The sequence below is a fragment of the Salvelinus namaycush genome, chromosome 11 (assembly GCF_016432855.1).
Source record: "Salvelinus namaycush isolate Seneca chromosome 11, SaNama_1.0, whole genome shotgun sequence".
NCBI classification, from domain to species: domain Eukaryota; kingdom Metazoa; phylum Chordata; class Actinopteri; order Salmoniformes; family Salmonidae; genus Salvelinus; species Salvelinus namaycush.
This window is the reverse complement of record NC_052317.1, coordinates 28,913,190-28,933,051: the sequence shown is the minus strand read 5'-3', so window position 1 is coordinate 28,933,051 and position 19,862 is coordinate 28,913,190. Positions and strand designations below refer to the sequence as shown.

Sequence of the window (19,862 nt, the reverse complement as noted above, 5' to 3'; positions counted from 1 at the left end):
TTACTTTTAGATTTTTTTGTATTTTTTTACTTTAGTTTTTTTAGTAAATATTTTCTTAACTCTATTTCTTGAACTGCGTTGTTGGTTAAGGGCTTGTAAGTAAGCATTTCGGTGCATGTGACAAATAAAATTTGATTTGAGTGTTTACTTGGCTTTTTTACCAGATCTAGGTACACATGACTCTAGTTAATTCTTCTCTATTTAAGTTATCGACCGCTGAAGGAACTGAGCAGAGACAACTTAGTCTAGCAGGGTTTGATTAATGCAGAGGAGGTGGAGAGTAACCCACAGACCAACCTTTGACTTTCAGCTGCATCTTAGCGATGGGTGAGCCTGGGCTGACGTGCACATCATGGAGTTCATCCAGTACTTGTGGCATCTGCTCATCCTCTACCACAGACTCAAAGGCTTCCGTTTCCCTGAGGGGAGAGGATAGGAAGCTGTCAGTAAAGAAGTAACATGACCAGAGAAACGTTTTAGGTACTATTAGGAATCAGGATTCCCTTGTAAAGAAGGTTGCATTCAAAGTCAAAGGGCTTGTAAACTCTGAGTTGTCTCATTCACCTAGACATGTAACCCTTGGCACTGATATAGGAGCCGGTCTCAGTGGCATCAGCTGCAGTATCGTAGTCTGAGCTGCAAGACACTGAGGAAAGAGAGATGCATTACACAATTACTCTCAAAATAACATGGATGAGGATATCCTATGCATACAGTCAACCAACCAACCAACCAAATACCCAAATAATCAACTAAATAAACAACTAAATAACCAAAAGAACCAACAACAAAAACAACATAACTAACAAAATAACAAACAAAATAACCAACCTACCAATCAACATTATATGTTCTGTACTCACTGTCGACCCTGAGCTCAGCCTTGGTGGCAGCGATGCCGCTGGTGTTCTCAGCCATACAGCGGTAGACGCCCATGTCAGAGGGCAGCACGGTGGTGATGATGAGCTGGTGGCAGCCCTCCTGATCCTCGTTGATCATGTAGTGGTCGTTCTCCTCCAGCAGTTTACCATCCTTGAACCAACGCACACTGGGTGGAGGCTTCCCAATCACCACGCAGTCAAAGCTGACCGGGTAACCGTCTGGCACGTCCTGGCTCTGGAGTTCAGTCAGGAAGACTGGGGCAGCTGGGGGAGAGACAGGGACAATCAGTTAGGCACAACAATAAATTAGGAGGTTTTATTCATTATGCAGGGGATTAATTTCATTGGTATTCCATGTGTAATTCTTACTGATCAGGATTATCTATATATTTTTTTACAATTTGCTTTTACAGTACAACATTAAAAAGCACAGATATGAAAGGGTGTAAAGGCAGGCAGTACAACATGAGGATTATTGGATGGAAAGGATTGTATCAATACTAGAATGGAGTGGGTCAAGGAGAGCAAAGACAAACATATTTAAAACTGAGGACTACGGCAGGGCAGCACAACATGAGGAGAAATGGAGGGTAAGTGTGAATAGAACGATAGAATGGATATATAGTGTCAATAGTGGAAAGAAGTGGGTAAAAAGAAATTGAAGCAACCATTAAAATACAGCAAAGACAAACAAACACAAATGTTTGGGACAAAAGTGAGAACACATGACACTACATCAAAACAAACATATCAAAGAAGACACACACTGACATGACTGAAATACAAACTGTTTGGACAAGAGAAAATGAACATTAGGTCACACACGAAGACAGAAAAGTTAATGTAGTAACCACACGGAACACACAATACACCATGAAAAGCAAGATGAAAGCCTGGACGAGGACAATGTATTTAGCAAGTACACACTTAAAGTCTTAGCTAACAAGCAAAGGCTCCTGTTAATGTGCAAAAAAGTTTGGAATTTAAACACATTGAAACATGTATTTATATTATTCAAGCAAAATAAACTACATTACTTCAATGTCAAACATTGATTGACTTAAAATCAATATGACCTTTCCTGAATTACAAAGGCATTAGTCTTTTTGTGTTTTAACTGGTTAATTTTGATTACTAAATAGAATGGTAGACAAAATGACTTGGTATAGAGATACATTAAACACCTATTTAATTCTATGGTATAATCTCAACATCAAACTTAATTGCAGCAAGATGTACAGAGAAATGTACTCTGGTTTTCATACCGGGGGCTCCTGTCATGAACGCAGGCAGCTGCTTCTCCTGTGTGGGTGTTGCAGAGCCATCTTGAGTGTATCCCATCTTCATGATGCGCAGCTCCACTTTGAGAGGTCCAGCCTCCTGGATGGTGGTCTCCACAGGGACCCCCTGGGCTGTGAACATCTCTTTGAAGCGCTGAGACGCCACCTGGGCCTCAGACCGCTTGTCGAAGCGGATGTAGATGTATCGCTCGTCCTCGCGGTACGATTTGGGGTCGGGGGCCTGCAGCTCAGCCTCATCATCACAGCTGACAAACGACTCCTCCTCCGACGTGGCCGGCAGGCGTGTGCGGAGGAGGCGGCGAAGCCGTTTGCTAGCCTGCCTCAGAGACTCGTCCATCTCACTTTCTGCCGACGAGCTCTCCGCCTCGCTGTCGGCACTGTAGCCCATGGTCAGGGGCCTCCTTCCAGATGCCTCCCGCGCCGAGCCCACCGTCACCTTGCCGCTGTGGGTGGTCACCCCAAACTTGTTGGTGACCTCACAGGTGTAGACGCCCGTGTCCTTGGTGGTTACGGCGGTGATTACCAGAGAGCAGGTGCCATCGTTGTAGATGTCAATGTGGTGGTGCTTGCCGTCCGCCAGGTGCTCCCCATCCTTCAACCAGCGCACCTTCTCTGGCTTGCCTTCCGCCACACACTCCAGGTGGATGGTGCCATTGGGTTCCTTGGTCTGGTCCTTGAAGACGTCCTTGAAGACTGGACGCATGTCCTTGCGGGCTTTGTACCCCTTGAAGGCAGCCTGGATCTTTACAGCAGCATCCAGCAGCCCCTTTTCTTCGTCCTCCTCATCACCGACCTCCGTGATGTCTGTGGTCTGTGCTGTGATCTGCTGTACTGAAGATGAAGTCTGTTGGACTGTGGTCTCCTCTTTCAACTTGAACTGTGCGTAGAACTTCTCAGTGGAGATGGACTCTGTCTGGTCACACACAGAGAGGGAGGACTTGCTGCTCTTCTTCAGGTAGGAAACCAGTGTTGGAGGCCTGGACTCATCCTCAGAGCTGGTGTACAAGTTTGGCTCCAACACCTTCTTCTTAGGGACGATGACATGCTCTACGACCTTTTCCTTTTCTTTCACCTTCTGTTTCTCTGGTGCTTTCACCTTCACTTTCTCCTTCTCCGGGGCTTTCACATCAACTTTCTCATTCTCCAGGGCTTTCACCCCCACCTTCTCCGGGGCTTTCTTCTCCTTGACTGGTCCCTTGGGTGTCTTGGGCTCCTTGTCCTCCTCATCAGGCAGCTCAGAGATGGAGTCAAGGGTGGGCTCTCGGCTCATGCGGCGTTTCTTGGCCAGGTCCTCCCACAGTGCATGGACGTCACCCTCGGAGGCAGCCTCAGGAGGCAGGCTGGGCTGGGCCCCCTCCTCCAACTGAACCCCATCTCCACCTACAACCAGGACACAATGGAAGGTTATATGCAGCAAATGGACACCTCTACAGTATAGCAGCCCCAACACACATTACATTTATAAGAACTATGTTGATCATGTAGGGACAAATACCCATGGGATTAAATTATTTTCTGATAGGAGTAGTGTGTTCATGCATACTTTGGAAGAATGAGCTCACCTCACACCATTACTAGCTGATAATAATTATAATCTACATCCGGCCACCCCTCATAGCCAGGTTCCTCTCTTCCTAGGTTCTGGCCTTTCTAGGGAGTTTTTCCTAGCCACCGTGCTTCTACACCTGCATTGCTTGCTGTTTGGGGTTTTAGGCTGGGTTTCTGTACAACACTTTGTGACATCAGCTGATGTAAGAAGAGCTTTATAAATACATTTGATTGATTGATTGCTAGAACTAGCAGATGAACTTACCTTGACTTACCCTCAAATAACAAACACATCTCCACCAAGCTTCCAGTTTGGCTTGAGGAGAATGGCTTACAAGAGTTTCATAATAAATTAATGTGGGCGAATGGAAAAGCAAAATTAAAGTTACATGGTATAATATTCTGGTTTGTTTGGGTATGTGTACCTTTTGGTAGGTTGAGATTAAGGGAGCTTTCTGCCTCGTCTGAGGCCACACAGGTGTACACACCCTGGTCAGCAGACTCAAAGTCTTTGATCAGCAGCACTTGTGTCTTGCCCTCTGTGGTGACCTGGTATTTTACTCCATACTCCAGCTCCTTGTTGTCTTTGAGCCAGGTGACCGAGCTGCCCTCAGCAGAGAGGTCACACTCCACACGGGCCATCTTACCCTCCTGCAGGTCTGGACAGGCCAACTGTTGGGTCACTGTCACTGGAGCCTCTATGGACCAAAACAATTGATTGACTGTTCGATGATTGGTTGTTGATTGATTTATATTTCTTCCAATAGATGGGACACTACAGATACAATTCATGCCAATGGGAAATGTATTAGACTCTCCTAGGTTTTAAATGGTGTAACTAACACATACATGATCTAGGACTAGGTTATAATTAGGTTGTTCAACATGCTGGGCTTAAGACAGAGCCATATAGAGATATCTATGTTTGGCTCAGGTGTGAGCTCATCATATAGCCAACTCACCCAGCTGAACGCTCTGAGGCAGCTGGACAGGTTCTCCTGTCCCAGCTCTATTGATGGCTGCCACCCTGAACCTGTAGCCGCTCCCTGGGATGAGGTTATCCACAGAGAACTCTGTGTTACACACAGGCTCTGCATGGCACGGCAGCCAGAGGACACTGTCCGCCAGCCTCATCTCCACCCTGTAGCCCAAAATAGGGCTGCCTCCGTTGCTGAGGGGTGTGAACCAAGACAGGGTCACCGCCTGCTTACTCTTACTGACCAGCTCTGGGTCCTCCGGGGGGTCAGGAACAGCTATGAAAGGAGAGTGGGTCAGTGGTGGGTTTGAAGAGAGAGGAATTTGTATTTGTAATTATTAGGGATCCCCATTAGCTGCTGCCAAGGCACTTATATTACACAAACAAAAGATCATATAGCATTAGCACACCGTTACATATCTACAATACAAAATGTATAATAACACCATACAACGTTATTTCAATGTACGTGTGTAGAGTGCTATTGTTTGTGTGTATGCGTGTCCCTGTACCTGTGTGTCTCTTCACAGTCCCCACTGTTCCATAAGGTGTATTTGTATCTTTAAAAAAAAATCTGATTCTACAGCTTGCATCAGTTACCTGATGTGGAATAGAGTTCCATGTAGTCATGGCTCTTTGTAGTACTGTCCGCCTCCCATAGTCTGTTCTGGACTTGGGGATTGTGAAGAGACCTCTGGTGACATGTCTTGTGGGGTACGCATGGGTGTCTCAGCTGTGTGCTAGTAGTTTAAATAGACAGCTTGGTGCATTCAGAATGTCAACACTTCTTACAAAAACCAGTAGTGATGAAGTCAATCTCCCCTCCACTATGAGCCTCGAGAGATGACATGCATATCATTAATGTTAGCGCCCCCATGCACTTTTAAGGGCTAGCCGTGCTGCCCTGTTCAAACCAATTGTAATTTCCCTAAGTCCCTCTTTGTGGTACCTGACAACACGACTGAACAGCGGTCAGAGTTTGAAGGTTGGCCTTGAAATAGATCCACAGGTACACTCAAATGATGTCAATTAGCCTATCAGAAGCTTCTAAAGCCATGACATCATTTTCTGGAATTTTCCAAGCTGTTTAAAGGCGCAGTCAACTTAGTGTATGTAAACTTCTGACCCACTGGAATTGTGATACAGTGAATTATAAGTGAAATAATCTGAGGAATTCCTGATTTTACCTGGATTATGTTAAAGAAAACCCTCTGTTCTCTGTTAGACAGGTAACTCTTGATCCACAATATAACAGGGGATGTAAAGCCATAACACATATGTTTTCCAGCAGCAGACTATGATCAATAATGCCAAAAGCCGCACTGAAATCTAACAAAACAGCCTCCACAATTTTTTTATCATCAATTTCTCTCAGCCAATCAGTAATTTGTGTAAGTGCTGTGCTTGTTGACTGTCCTTCCCTATAAGCATTCTCTATAAGAGTGCTTAACTTCTTTGATATAGGGGGCAGCATTTTCACTTTTGGATGAATTGCGTGCCCATAGTGAACTGCCTCCTACTCTGTCCCAGATTACTATTGGATATAAAACACTCTGAAGTTTCTAAAACTGTTCGAATGATGTCTGTGAGTATTACAGAACTCATATGGCAGGAAAAAACCTGAGAAAAAATCCAAACAGGAAGTGAGAATTCTGAGACTGGTCATTGTTAAACTCATCGCCTATTCAATTCCCTGTAATATATGGATCTGTTTGCACTTCCTACGCCTTCCACTAGATGTCAACAGTCTGTAGAACGCTAAATGAAGCCTATACTGTAATGTGGGACCGGATGGGAAGTGTTTGAGTCAGTGGTCTGGCAGATTGCCAGTTCCTGGTCACGCGCATTCCTCATGATATCGCCATGCGTTCCATTACTTATAGAGACTGAAAAGAATTCTCCAGTTGGAACCTTATTGGATATAAATGATAACAACATCCTGAAGATTGATTCTCTACTAAGTTTGACCAGTTTATTCGACTTGTAATATAACTTTTTGAAGTTTTTGTCCGACGTTTGCCTGCTCTGCGTGAGCGTTTGGACACGTGTACTACACATGCTAGCAAAAGTAGCTAATTGGACATAAGTAATGGACATTATCGAACAAAACAACGATTTATTGTGGAACTAGGATTCCTGGCAGTGCATTCTGATGAACATAATCAAAGGTAAGGGAATATTTATGATGTAATTTCGTATTTCTGTTGACTCCAACATGGCGGAGAAATGTTGTTAAATCTGAGCGCCGTCTCAGATTATTGCATGGTGTGCTTTTTACGTAAAGTTTTTTTTAAATCTGACACATACAAGTGTATCTTTAATTATGTGTAAAACATGTATATTTCATCAAAGTTTATGATGAGTATTTCTGTTATTTGACGTGGCTCTCTGCAATTACTCCGGATATTTTGGAGGCATTTCTGAACATGGCGCCAATGTAAACCGAGATTTGTGGATATAAATATGCACATTATCGAACAAAAGATAAATGTATTGTGTAACATGATGTCCTATGAGTGTCATCGGATGAAGATCATCAAAGGTTAGTGATTCATTTTATCTCTATTTCTGCTTTTTGTGACTACTATCTTTTGCTGGGAAAATGGCTGTGTTTTTCTGTGGCTATGTACTGAGCTAACATAATTGTTTTCCCCGTAAATCCTTTTTGAAATCAGACATGTTGGCTGGATTCACAACATGTGTAGCTTTAATTTGGTGTCTTTCATGCGTGATTTCATGAAAGATAGATTTTTATAGTAATATATTTGAATTTGGCGCGCTACATTTTTTCTGGATTTTGGCCAAGTGGGACGCTACCGTCCCACCTATCCCAGAGAAGTTAAAGTCTGTTGTAAATTTGTTTACCATAAAACAGAATTGTATCTGGTCAAATATAATTTTTTCCATAAGTTTACTAAGGGTTGATAACAGGCTGATTGGTCGGCTATTTGGTCCCGTGTGGTCCCACGTGGTCCCGTGTGGCTCAGTGTGGCTCAGTTGGTAGAGCATGGCGCTTGCAACGCCAGGGTTGTGGGTTCAATTCCCACGGGGGGACCAGGGTTCAATTCCCACGGGGGGACCAGGATGAATATGTATGAACTTTCCAATTTGTAAGTCGCTCTGGATAAGAGCGTCTGCTAAATGACTTAAATGTAAATGTTGTTAAATGTATTTGAGCCAGTAAAGAGGGCGTTACTATTCTTAGGTAGCAGAATGACTTTTGTTTCCCACCAGGCCTGAGGGCACACACTTTCTAGTAGGCTTGAATTGAAGATATGGCAAATAGGAGTGGCAATATTGTCCGCTATTTTCCATCCAGACCCCGGTAGCTTGTCATTGCCAATAATCTTTTTCACCTCTTCCACACTCACTTTACGGAATTCTAAATTACAATGCTTGTCTTTCATAATTTGGACAGATATACATGGATGTGTAGTGTCAGTGTTTATTGCTGGCATGTCATGCCTTAGTTTGCAAATCTTGCCAAAAAATAATTCAAGTAGTTGGCAATATCAGTGGGTTTTGTGATGAATGAGCCATCTGTTTCAATGAATGATGGAGCTGAGTTTGCTTTTTTGCCTAAAATATCATTTAAGGTGCTCCAAAGCTTTTTACTATCATTCATCTTTGTTTCATAGTATAGTTTATTCTTCTTTTTATTCAGTTTTCGTCACAGGATTTCTTAATTTGCAGTACGTTTGCCATTCAGTTCTGCTGACTTATTTGCCATAACTTTTGCCTCATCACTCTTTACCATACAATTCTTAAATTCCTCATCAATCCACAGGGATTTAACCGTTTTTACAGTCATGTTCTTAATGGGTGCATGCTTATTAGTAACTGGAATAAGAAATGTCATAAATGTGTCAAGTGCAGCGTCTGGTTGCTCTTTATTATAAACCACAGACCAGCAAATATTCTTTACATAATCAACATGAGAATCACTACAAAACGTATTGTATGACCTCTTATACACTATATTAGGCCCAGCCTTTGGAACTTTGGTTTTCCTAGATATGGCTATTAAATTGTGATCACTACATCTGATGGATTTGGATACTGTCTTCAAGCTAATTTCTGCAGCATTAGTAAAGATGTGAACAATACATGTGGATGATTTCAACCCTGCGCTGTTTGTAACTACCCTGGTAGGTTGACTGATAACCGGAACCAGGTTGCAGGCACTGGTTACAGTTTGAAACTTTCTTAAGTGGGTAGCTTGATGAAAGTCAGTCAATATTTAAATTACCCAGAAAATATACCTCTGTTGATATCACATACATTATCAAGCATTTCACACATATTATCCAGATACTGTGCACTTGGTGGTCTATAGCAGCTTCCCACCAGAATGGACTTTAGGTGAGGCAGATTAACCTGGAGCCATATAACTTCAACATTATTTAACATGAACAGGAATGTGGTTCTGAATGTAGACCGCAACACCGGAGAATAGGAGAAAGAGAGACGAATGGATCTAACGGAATCACTTCCCTGGAGAACACTTCTATTATTGATTCCAAAATGGCTGTTCAGACACTTACTGATGATGGTGAGCTTGGCCATGGAGATGGCGTCCCTGGCAGCGAAGGTGATCTCCTGTGGTGGCATGGCTGGTGCCTGTCTAAGCACCAGGTGGTAGGAGCAGCCGTCAGCCCTCATGCCCCAGGTGTCATCAGCCTTTAGCTCGGCTCCGTTAGAGTACCAGGCTACCTCCGCCTCAGGCACAGGCTCAGTCAGCATGCAGCTGAACTCGAGAGTCTCTCCCACCACAGCTACCTTGTCCTCCAGACCACTCACCACATCCAGCTGCCAGCCTGCTCACACAAAATCCATGTCATATAATGCCTAACAAACTCAAGACTCACAATACTGTTAGATATACAGAAACTAATGCTAGTCTCGGTTCCTATAGCAATTGCAGGCAGATTTTCCTTATTTTCATCTGTAGTATGTTATTTCCACCAGTAGACCAGGCCTAAGACTTATATTTCCAGAAAAAACAGGAACTAACAAACATAAGGGGACATTAATTGGGGTGACTAATTGACAAACAAACATACTGTAAGTTGGACATTAATTGGGGTGACACACCTTTGACGTTGAGCATGGCAGAGGTTGTTGCGGTGCCGGCTTGGAAAGTAACTTTGCAGCTGTCTCCAACGTGCAGATCCTTGAGCAGCAAGAGGTGGCGGCGTCCACTTTCGAAGGACACGATCTCCGTGGTGGGCGACTCCTTCACCGGCTTGCCCCCGATCAGCCAGCGGCAGTCTTTGATCTCGCAACGAGAGATAGAGCACTCGAATAGGGCCTCCCCGCCGTCAATGGTGTCCATGTTCTCCAAGCCTTGTAGGATTTCAATGGATTTGGCTGTACGGGAGGAGAGGGGAGCAGGGAGAGGGCAGTTTACTGTAAAAGAATAGCTTTAACTGAGAGGGGAGAATGTGTCATAAGACAAGCTTTTGTGGGGTTTTCAGGTTCACGGTGGCCTGTAGGTCAAGTGGATTTTTTATGCTTGACACTTGCTGCTATTCAAGCGGAACCTCACAATGAACACCTGACAAAACTGCTGGACACACACACATACACACAATGCATGAAATGACCTGCCAGGGACGTCAATGCAGTCTTTGGTGAATCTTACAATGCTTTGTTTTCTGATACCCATTTTCACACTAGGGCCATGGGTTTTTCCTGTGCATGTGACCTGACCACGAGAAACAAGGGCCCTATTTGATCAGAGATTTTCCTGATCAGGTCTCATGGTTTAGAGGTCATGTACATTTGTCATTTTACCTTGCTTGCTAAAGAGGGGTGGGGGAAAGATGGCATAAATTAAAGGATAAAAAAAAGACCTACTTGAAATCGCTATCTGCTGATCATAATTGAAAACAATAACGAACATTTTTACAAGTTCAGGGGAAGGGTAGAATAGCAAGGTGCTCTTTCCAAACGGAGAGAAGCTCACCTTCCACCTCCAGTAAGGCAACCACACAGGTCCCCTCTGCCTCACAGGAGTATCTCCCCCTGTCCTCAGTGGACACGTGGCTAATGTACAAGCGAGCCACGGTCCAGTCCTGCTCCACTACCACCCTCTGGCCGTCAGGCTGCAATGGCCAACCGTCTCTCTTCCACTGGGCCTGGACCGGCCGGGAGTACTGGCAGATGAACTCAGCCGGCTTGTCCTCAGCCACCCGCAGGTCCTGCATCTCGCTCACCACCTCTACTGTGGGGTCTGAGAGTGGGGGCAGGGGTCATATGACAAGGTCATCATGACTGACATGCACTCTCTCGACATGCCAAATAACAATACCTGGGCTTTATAAACACCCCAGTACACCTTGGAGTATTTTGATGTATATTACTTTGAATTGAGTTAACTTTATTGATCCCCAAGGGGGAAATTTGATAAATGTTTTGAGTTGTTGGTGGTATCAGAGGTGGCTTAGTATTTTAGTATGCGTTGTGTGCTGCTGTGGCAAGCCCTTAGAGGTGCCTTGATTAACAGTACATCTTATGGATGCAGCACTCTGTGGCCAAATATGCACTTAGATACAGTATGTGAACGTCTACTTATCTGTGACAGATGTTTTTGTTACTCCAAACTGAAGGGGGAGTGAAAAGCCCAATCTCCTCAAGAGGCAGGGGGAGTTGGACACAACTACTGCCCACTAACCAACCAATGAGAATGGGGAGATATGCCAGTGGGTGGATAGAGATGCCAGACTGACAGGGCAGAGGTAGGAAGGGTTAGAGAGTTTTAGTCCTTGCAGGCTAGGGGCGGTGCAGTGCAGGGTGGAGGTGAAGCGAAGAGTGAGAGTAAGTAAGGGAAAGGCCAGGGTGGATGGGTGGAGCAGCACTGCTCTACACTGTCATTTCCAGCTACTGCTGATTCTATAGGTTGACATACAACAACAGCAAAGCTTGTTTACAGGTAAAATCTGTCCCACTGTACCCATAGAACTGCATCAAAACTAAGTTCATAAAATACACAATGCACACTTCATTTCTTAATTACTACCTGTGTGCACACATCACTTATTATCAGCAATCATACATCCCACATACTGCCACAAAATAGATGACATAATACGTCATCTATTTCAATGTGAATACACTACAGTAGGCAGATATGATTTCTATAATTGTTGGATAAGATTAGAGTGGATGATTCCAAGAGCTACATACTTAAAAATTGTAATTTTTGGGTGACCCGAGCAAATTCACATATAAATGTGAGTTATAGATCTGTCATTCTCATTGAAAGCAAGTCTAAGAAGTGGTAGATCTGTTCTACGTGCGCTATTTCTACGCTTACCATTCTTAAGTTTCGTTTTTGCATCTTTTACTTTCGGTTTTGTAAACCAGCTTCAAACACATTATTTTTGGTTATTGAAAATGTATTTCAAAGCGCTTTAGATGGTACAATGATTCTCTACACACAAACTGAAATTAGGTGAACTATTCAAATTTTTGCAATCAGGAATGACGGTGCGATTTCTGCATATGCCACCTTTAATTATCAAAATATGTCCACCAGTCCTACTCTATTACAACTAGATATTCTGTGAACCACAACTGTTAGGTACCATTTGCCATTATTAGCTAAAAGTATAGATACACAATGGAACTATGGGTGTGAATCCTCATTGGATAACATTGCTCTTGCTCCATATTACTAAGAAACTGGTGGAAACATCCTCTACTGCTGCACCATCGTGTATGTTTTGGTCTTATCAAAAGCATGCAGCATGAAAACTCTCATTCTAACTCTATTAGTGAAATGACTCAAATGTATGCTCATGCATGGAAGCATGCATGGATGAGGCACAAAAAGACCTTCGCTACTGAACTAGTCATTCCCACTACTGAATCAGGGAGCTTTGAACTCTTGAGGACACTGGCATAATACTGTCAAGATTAACATTAGCCATGGACAGAAAGTGTGCAAATAGTAGTCTACTCTCAATGTGGTGAAAATGCTATGTTGGTCACTTAGAGATAAATACCATAATTGAATTTTATATCTAATCACACATATGTATGTTGAGTATTATGAGCATTGATGCTGTAAGGTCTGGAGAACACAGTTGGATCTTTAGAAGTCACTCTCCTCCTCCTCTCAATCCCTCTAGTTCCTCCTCCCCGATACCTTTAACTAAGAGCTTGGCGTAGGACACCAGGCTGCAGGCTTTGAACGTGACGGTGCCCGAGGCGTCCGGGGCCAGGTCCTTTAGGGTGAGGGTGTGGACGTGGCCCTGGCTCAGCCCTATCTCGCTGGAGGGGCTGTCCTGGAGAAGGGTCCCGTCCAGCCACCACTGCACCTCCCCGGGCCTCACACCGCGGGACAGCTGGCAGGAGAAGGTGGCCCACTCGCCCAAAAAGACATCGGTGCTCTTTAGACCACACACTATGAGGACTTCTGCCTCTGCAGAGTAGTGGAGATACAGTCAGACACTCAGCTACTGCCACTCACAGTCACACAACTCACCTCAAACTCTCCCAATGCCAGCCTATGGGATAATAAAGATTACTTCGACCTTGACCTGTCTCATTCCTCATTTAAACTTTGACTTTAAGAGGGCAAGCATCCTTGCTCACTTCATTGGGTTATTTATTCCCTACACGTTCCATGATATAATATACATTTTGTTCAACTAAATGTTAACCATCTGTTTTCAATCAATACTTTTTACTTTACAATTACATCCTACAACTGATCATCTTTAACTTGCTGAAAAACATACAATAGCCTTTGTGGTTTCAACAAGTGTATTATAAACTGTTAGGAATTCCTTCCTTGATCCTAGAGAAATGAAAAAACGATACAGAAATGAACCGTTTCAGGGACAGATGATGTAGTTGTGACATGATACCTTGCACTGCCACCGACGCCGTGGTGAGCTGGTCTCCAGCATCGCAGGTGTAGTAGCCATTGTCCTCTGGCTCCAGGTTACGAATGCGGAGCTCCTGAACGCAGCCCTCCTGCCTCATCTCATACTTCTTACCAGCCTGGAGGACCATGCCTCCCTTCCTCCATTCCACTTGAGTGCACGCCTTGGAGAGCTCACAGCGCAGAGTGATATCATCGCCTTCCTGGGCTTCCTTGTTCTTCAGCTCCTTCTGGAAGAATGCCGGGGCACCTGGTGGAAGTAGGAGACATTACATCAGTGTCGGACAATAGAAGATGTGTAGACGATGGTGGCATGGTGGACAGGGGCGTAAGATGGCTCTGTTGTATGTTGACGGAAGACTGGGTGCCTGATAGTTTGTAGAGGGCAAGCAAGTTAATAACAGTATTGTGGGGGAACTCATCCTGAGTTTATCTTGATTCTGAGCCTTCAATTTTAGGAGACTATTTTCTAGTACTCATTAGATGCAGTGTAGAGGGTCCAAACTTTTCAAGTGGCAGCATCATTCTTTACCTTCCACAGTCAATGTGACGGTGCACTGTGCATCCCCGGTATCGCAGCAGTAAGTTCCAGAGTCCTCCATGTCCAGGTTGTGGATACGGAGCTGCATGAGAGCTCCATTCTTCCGCAGGTCGTACTTGAGGCCTGCTTTGATTGCAACATCATTCCTGCTCCAGTTGATAGTGGCCGTGGGGTCGGAGACGGTGCAGGACAGGGTGACTGTCTCACCCTCCAGGGCCACTGTGTCATGAGGCTTCTCTAGGATTAAGACTGTAGATATGGGAAATCCCAAGCTAAGTACATACAGTGTAATGCACTTTGAGTGTCAGATGTCATGCATGTCAAACTTGTATGGTATTTCTATGGGCAGTGTTTAAAGTGGCTCTTTTTCCACAGGTCTACAATGCCGCCAATGCTAACCATAAAGACTATGTCCATTAGGCGTGCATCACTCAATTGAGATTCAAATTGATACTGAAGTTAGCAAAGTGATATGTTTATGTCACTGACAACAATCTTGTTGTCAACTTCATTTTATAGTATCTTTAAAGACAAAGATGCTATAAAAAGAAAAGCCAGGAGGATGGCCAACACACGTATAAAGAAAGGTTAGAATGGAATGGATGATGGTGCACAGCAGATGAACAGAGGTTGTTCCAATGCTGTTTGATGGAAGATAGAGATGGAGAGGGGTGAGGACTAGATGGCCATCTTTAACGTCTCCGTTAACATCTCCATTACCTTTGGGCTTCTCTTCCACCAGTAGGCAGGCGACGGTCTTCTCTTCGCCCACCACAAACGCCACGTCCCCTGACTCATCAGTGGTGACCATCTGCAGTGTCAGCCGGTGCACCCGGCCCTGGAAGGTCATCTGGTTCAGGTCGTTGTTCTGGAGGAGGTTATCCCCTAGCCACCACTCTCCATTGGTTACGCCCTCCTGGGACAACTCACACACAAAGACAGCATCCTGCCCGGTGGTCACTGTGATGTCGTGCAGCTCCCGAGTGATGCGTACAGACTCTGGAGGTGAATGAATGTGACGATGGGGGAGTGAGAAATTTAAAGGTTCCCGGGGTCAAGGTTTCCCAGGGGATTCATTAAGGTGAAACACTCAACATTAGAGCACCAACATTGGTATCCCGATTTAAAAGTGAGTTCTAAAGAGGATGGACACTTGCACTCCAGGAGACACCATGGATATTAGTGAAACTATTTCTGCCAACTCAATGTTTAGGACTTCTCATTGAAAGAGTACAATATTACACAAAACACAATTTCACTTCCTACGTAATGGCTAACGTGTAGGAAGGTACTGTAGACATATGTATATGCAAAAAGTGATCTCTGACACAATAGCTTAGTATAGGTCTGAATATGAAAACCAAACCAACATGCAGTAGTCCCCAACACGGCAAATAGACTGTGGTTCAAACATAAAAACACATATTGATTATGAAACCTACATTTCATGATCAACAAACATTTTATTGTTACCTCGACAACTATGCTTACTCACAGATTATACTTCTAAAACTGGTTGCTATAGAGCCACGACTACATAGAGCCATGACTACATGGAACTCTATTCCACATCAAGTAACTGATGCAAGCAGTAGAATCAGATAAAAAAAAAGATAAAAATACACCTTATGGAACAGCGGGAACTGTGAAGAGACACACACAGGCACAAACACATGCATACACACACACGATAACATACAGTGCAGTCGGAAAGTATTCAGACCCCCTGACCTTTGACTTTTTCCACATTTTGTTCTAAATTGGATAATTATTATATTTGTTTTATATAAATCTGCACACAATACCCCATAATGAAAGTGAAAACAGGTTTTTATACATTTTTGCAAATATATTAAAAATAAAAACATAAATACCATATTTACATAAGTATTCAGACCCTTTGCTATGAGACTAGAAATTGAGCTCAGGTGCATCCTGTTTCCATTGATCATCCTTGAGATGTTTCTACAACTTGATTGTTCACCTGTGATAAATTCAATTGATTGGACATGATTTGGAAAGGCACACACCTGTCTATATAAGGTCCCACAGTTGACAGTGCATGTCAGAGCAAAAACCAAGGGCCTTGGTCAGGGAGGTGACCAAGAACCCGATGGTCACTCCCACAGAGCTCCAGAATTATTCTGTGGAGATGGGAGAACCTTCCAGAAGGTGTAACGTCCTGACCAGAGTTCTTATGTGTTGTGCTTGTTTTAGTGTTGGTCAGGACGTGAGCTGGGTGGGCATTCTATGTTGTGTGTCTAGTTTGTCTGTTTCTGTGTTCAGCCTAATATGGTTCTCAATCAGAGGCAGCTGTCAATCGTTGTCCCTGATTGAGAATCATATATAGGTGGCTTGTTTTGTGTTGGGGATTTGTAGGTGGTTGTTTTCTGTGTCAGTGTTTGTGCCAGAACGGGACTGTGACGGTTAGTACGTTTGTTGTTTTGTATTCTTGTCTAGTTTTCGTGTACATTAAATTATGGAAACTTACCACGCTGCACATTGGTCCTCCGATCCTTCTCGCCTCTCCTCGTCCGATGAGGAGGACGACTTAGACTGCCGTTACAGAACCACCCACCAAACTCGGACCAAGCAGCGTGGCAACGGGCAGCAGCGACAGCAGCAGAGAAAGGAGGAATGGACATGGGAGGACGAGCTGGACGGTAAAGGACCCTGGGCAGAGCCAGAGGAGTATCGCCGCCCCAAAGCAGAGCTGGAGGCAGCAAAAGCGGAGAGGCGGCGTTTTGAGGAGCTAGCTCGGCAGCGGGAGCCGGATCTGGGTTACACCACTTGGGAGGAAATAAACAGGTGGTCGGTTGACCCAGGGAGAGTGCCGGAGCCCGCCTGGGATTCCATGGAGCAATGTGCAGAGGGACACCGGTGAATGAGGTTAGCACGACAGCGCGGTAGGAAGCCCGAGAAGAAACCCCCAAAATGTATTGGGGGGGGGGGGGGGGGGGGGGGGGCTAAAGGGTAGTGTGGCGAAGTCAGGTAGGAAACCTGCGCCCACTTCCCATGCTTACCGTGGAGAGCGGGAGTACGGGCAGACACCGTGTTATGCGGAAGAGCGCACGGTGTCTCCTGTATGTGTGCTTAGCCCGGTGCGGGTTATTCCACCTCCCCGCACTGGCCGGGCTAGATTGGGCATTGAGCCAGGTGTCATGAAGCCGGCTCAACGTATCTGGCCTCCAGTACGTCTTCTCGGGCCGGCATACATGGCACCAGCCTTACGCATGGTGTCCCCGGTTCGCCAACACAGCCCAGTGCGGGTTATTCCACCTCCCCGCACTGGTCGGGCTACGGGGAGCATGCAACCAGGTAAGGTTGGGCAGGCTCGGTGCTCAAGGGAGCAAGTACTCCTTCACGGTCCGGTATATCCGGCGCCACCTCCCCGCCCCAGCCCAGTACCACCAGTGCCTACACCACGCACCAGGCTTCCAGTGCGTCTCCAGAGCCCTGTTCCTCCTCCACGCACTCTCCCTGTGGTGCGTGTCTCCAGCCCAGTACCTACAGTGCCGGGACAACGCACTAAGCCTCCTGTGCGTCTCCAGAGCCCTGTACGCACTGTTCCTGCTCCCCGCACTAGCCTTGAGGTGCGTGTCTCCAGTCCGGTACCACCAGTTCCGGCACCACGCACCAGGCCTACTGTGCGCCTCAGCAGGTCAGAGTCGGTCGTCTGCCCAGCGCAGTCTGAGCTGCTTGCCTGCCCAGCGCCGTCTGAGCCATCCGTCTGCCCAGCGCCGTCTGAGCCATCCGCTGCCCAGCGCCATCTGAGCCATCCGTCTGCCCAGCGCCATCTGAGCCATCCGTCTGCTCAGCGCCATCTGAGCCATCCGTCTGCCCAGCGCCATCTGAGCCGCCCGTCTGTCCCGAGCCGTCAGAGCCGCCCGTCTGTCCCGAGCCGTTAGAGCTGTCCGTCAGTCAGGAGCTGCCAGAGCCGCCAGCCAGTCAGGAGCTGCCAGAGCCGCCAGCCAGTCAGGAGCTGCCAGAGCGGCCAGCCAGTCAGGAGCTGCCAGAGCCGCCAGCCAGTCAGGAGCTGCCAGAGCCGCCAGCCAGTCAGGAGCTGCCAGAGCTGCCTTCCAGTCATGAGCTGCCCTCCAGTCATGAGCTGCCCTCCAGTCATGAGCTGCCCTCCAGTCATGAGCTGCCTTCCAGTCATGAGCTGCCTTCCAGTCATGAGCTGCCCTCCAGTCATGAGCTGCCCTCCAGTCATGAGCAGCCCTCCAGTCATGAGCTGCCCTCCAGTCCGGAACTGCCATTAGTCCGGAGCTGCCCTTCAGTCCAGAGCTGCCCTTCAGTCCAGAGCTGCCCTTCAGTCCGGAGCTGCCTCTCTGTCCGGAGCTGCCTCTCTGTCCGGAGCTGCCTCTCTGTCCTGAGCTACCTCTCTGTCCTGAGCTACCTCTCTGTCCTGAGCTACCTCTCTGTCCTGAGCTACCTCTCTGTCCTGAGCTATCTCTCTGTCCTGAGCTACCTCTCTGTCCTGAGCTACCTCTCTGTCCTGAGCTACCTCTCTGTCCTGAGCTACCTCTCTGTCCTGAGCTGTCTCCTAAATCATGTGGGGACCTTGGTGAGGATTCCTAGGTCAAGGTCGGGGGCGAGGGTCGCCACTCAAAGGACGCTAAGGAGGGGGACAAAGACAATGGTGGAGTGGTGTCCTCGTCCTGCGCCGGAGCCGCCACCGCGGACAGATGCCCACCCAGACCCTCCTCTTGAGTTTTAGGGGTGCGTTCGGAGTCCGCACCTCAGGAGGGGGGTACTGTAACATCCTGACCAGAGTTCTTATGTGTTGTGCTTGTTTTAGTGTTGGTCAGGACGTGAGCTGGGTGGGCATTCTATGTTGTGTGTCTAGTTTGTCTGTTTCTGTGTTCAGCCTAATATGGTTCTCAATCAGAGGCAGCTGTCAATCGTTGTCCCTGATTGAGAATCATATATAGGTGGCTTGTTTTGTGTTGGGGATTTGTGGGTGGTTGTTTTCTGTGTCATTGTTTGTGCCACACGGGACTGTGACGGTTAGTACGTTTGTTGTTTTGTATTCTTGTCTAGTTTTCGTGTACATTAAATTATGGAAACTTACCAAGCTGCACATTGGTCCTCCGATCCTTCTCGCCTCTCCTCGTCCGATGAGGAGGACGACTTAGACTGCCGTTACAGAAGGACAACCATCTCTGCAGCACTCCACTGATCAGCCCTTTATGGTAGAGTGGCCAGACGGAAGCCACTCCTCAGTAAAAGGCACATGACAGCCCACTCGGAGTTTGCCAAAAGGCACCTAAAGGACTCTGACCATGAGAAACAAGATTCTCTTGTCTGATGAAACCAAGATTGAACTCTTTGGCCTGAATGCCAAGCGTCACGTCTGGAGGAAACCTGGCACCATCCCTACGGTCAGGCATGGTGGTGGCAGCATCATGCTGTGGAGATGTTTTTCAGCGGTAGGGACTGGGAGACTAGGGATCAGGATCGAGGGAAAGATGAATTTAGCAAAGTACACAGAGATCCTTGATGAAAACCTGCTCCAGAGCCCTCAGGACCTCAGACTGGGGTGAAGGTTCACCTTCCAACAAGACAACGACCCTAAGCACACAACCAAGACAACACAGGAGTGGCTTCGGAACAAGTCTCTGAATGTCCTTGAGTGGCCCATTCAGAACTCGGACAACTCTGGAAAGACCTGAAAATAGCTGTGCAGTGACGCAGAGCTTGAGAGAATATGCAGAGAAGA

The 19,862-nt window shown here is 46.2% G+C and overlaps 1 protein-coding gene across 1 annotated transcript in view; it reads right to left on the bottom strand.

The window, feature by feature from the left end:
• LOC120055327 (obscurin-like) overlaps positions 1–19,862 on the bottom strand; it is an 82,236-nt gene that overhangs the window by 14,840 nt on the left and 47,534 nt on the right. Inside the window, 13 exon segments of the mRNA XM_039003201.1 lie at positions 298–419; positions 565–646; positions 864–1,145; positions 2,147–3,562; positions 4,156–4,428; positions 4,693–4,983; positions 9,251–9,523; positions 9,801–10,076; positions 10,675–10,941; positions 12,859–13,134; positions 13,583–13,849; positions 14,132–14,389; positions 14,861–15,139. Of these exon segments, the coding sequence (XP_038859129.1) occupies positions 298–419; positions 565–646; positions 864–1,145; positions 2,147–3,562; positions 4,156–4,428; positions 4,693–4,983; positions 9,251–9,523; positions 9,801–10,076; positions 10,675–10,941; positions 12,859–13,134; positions 13,583–13,849; positions 14,132–14,389; positions 14,861–15,139 (4,362 nt within the window).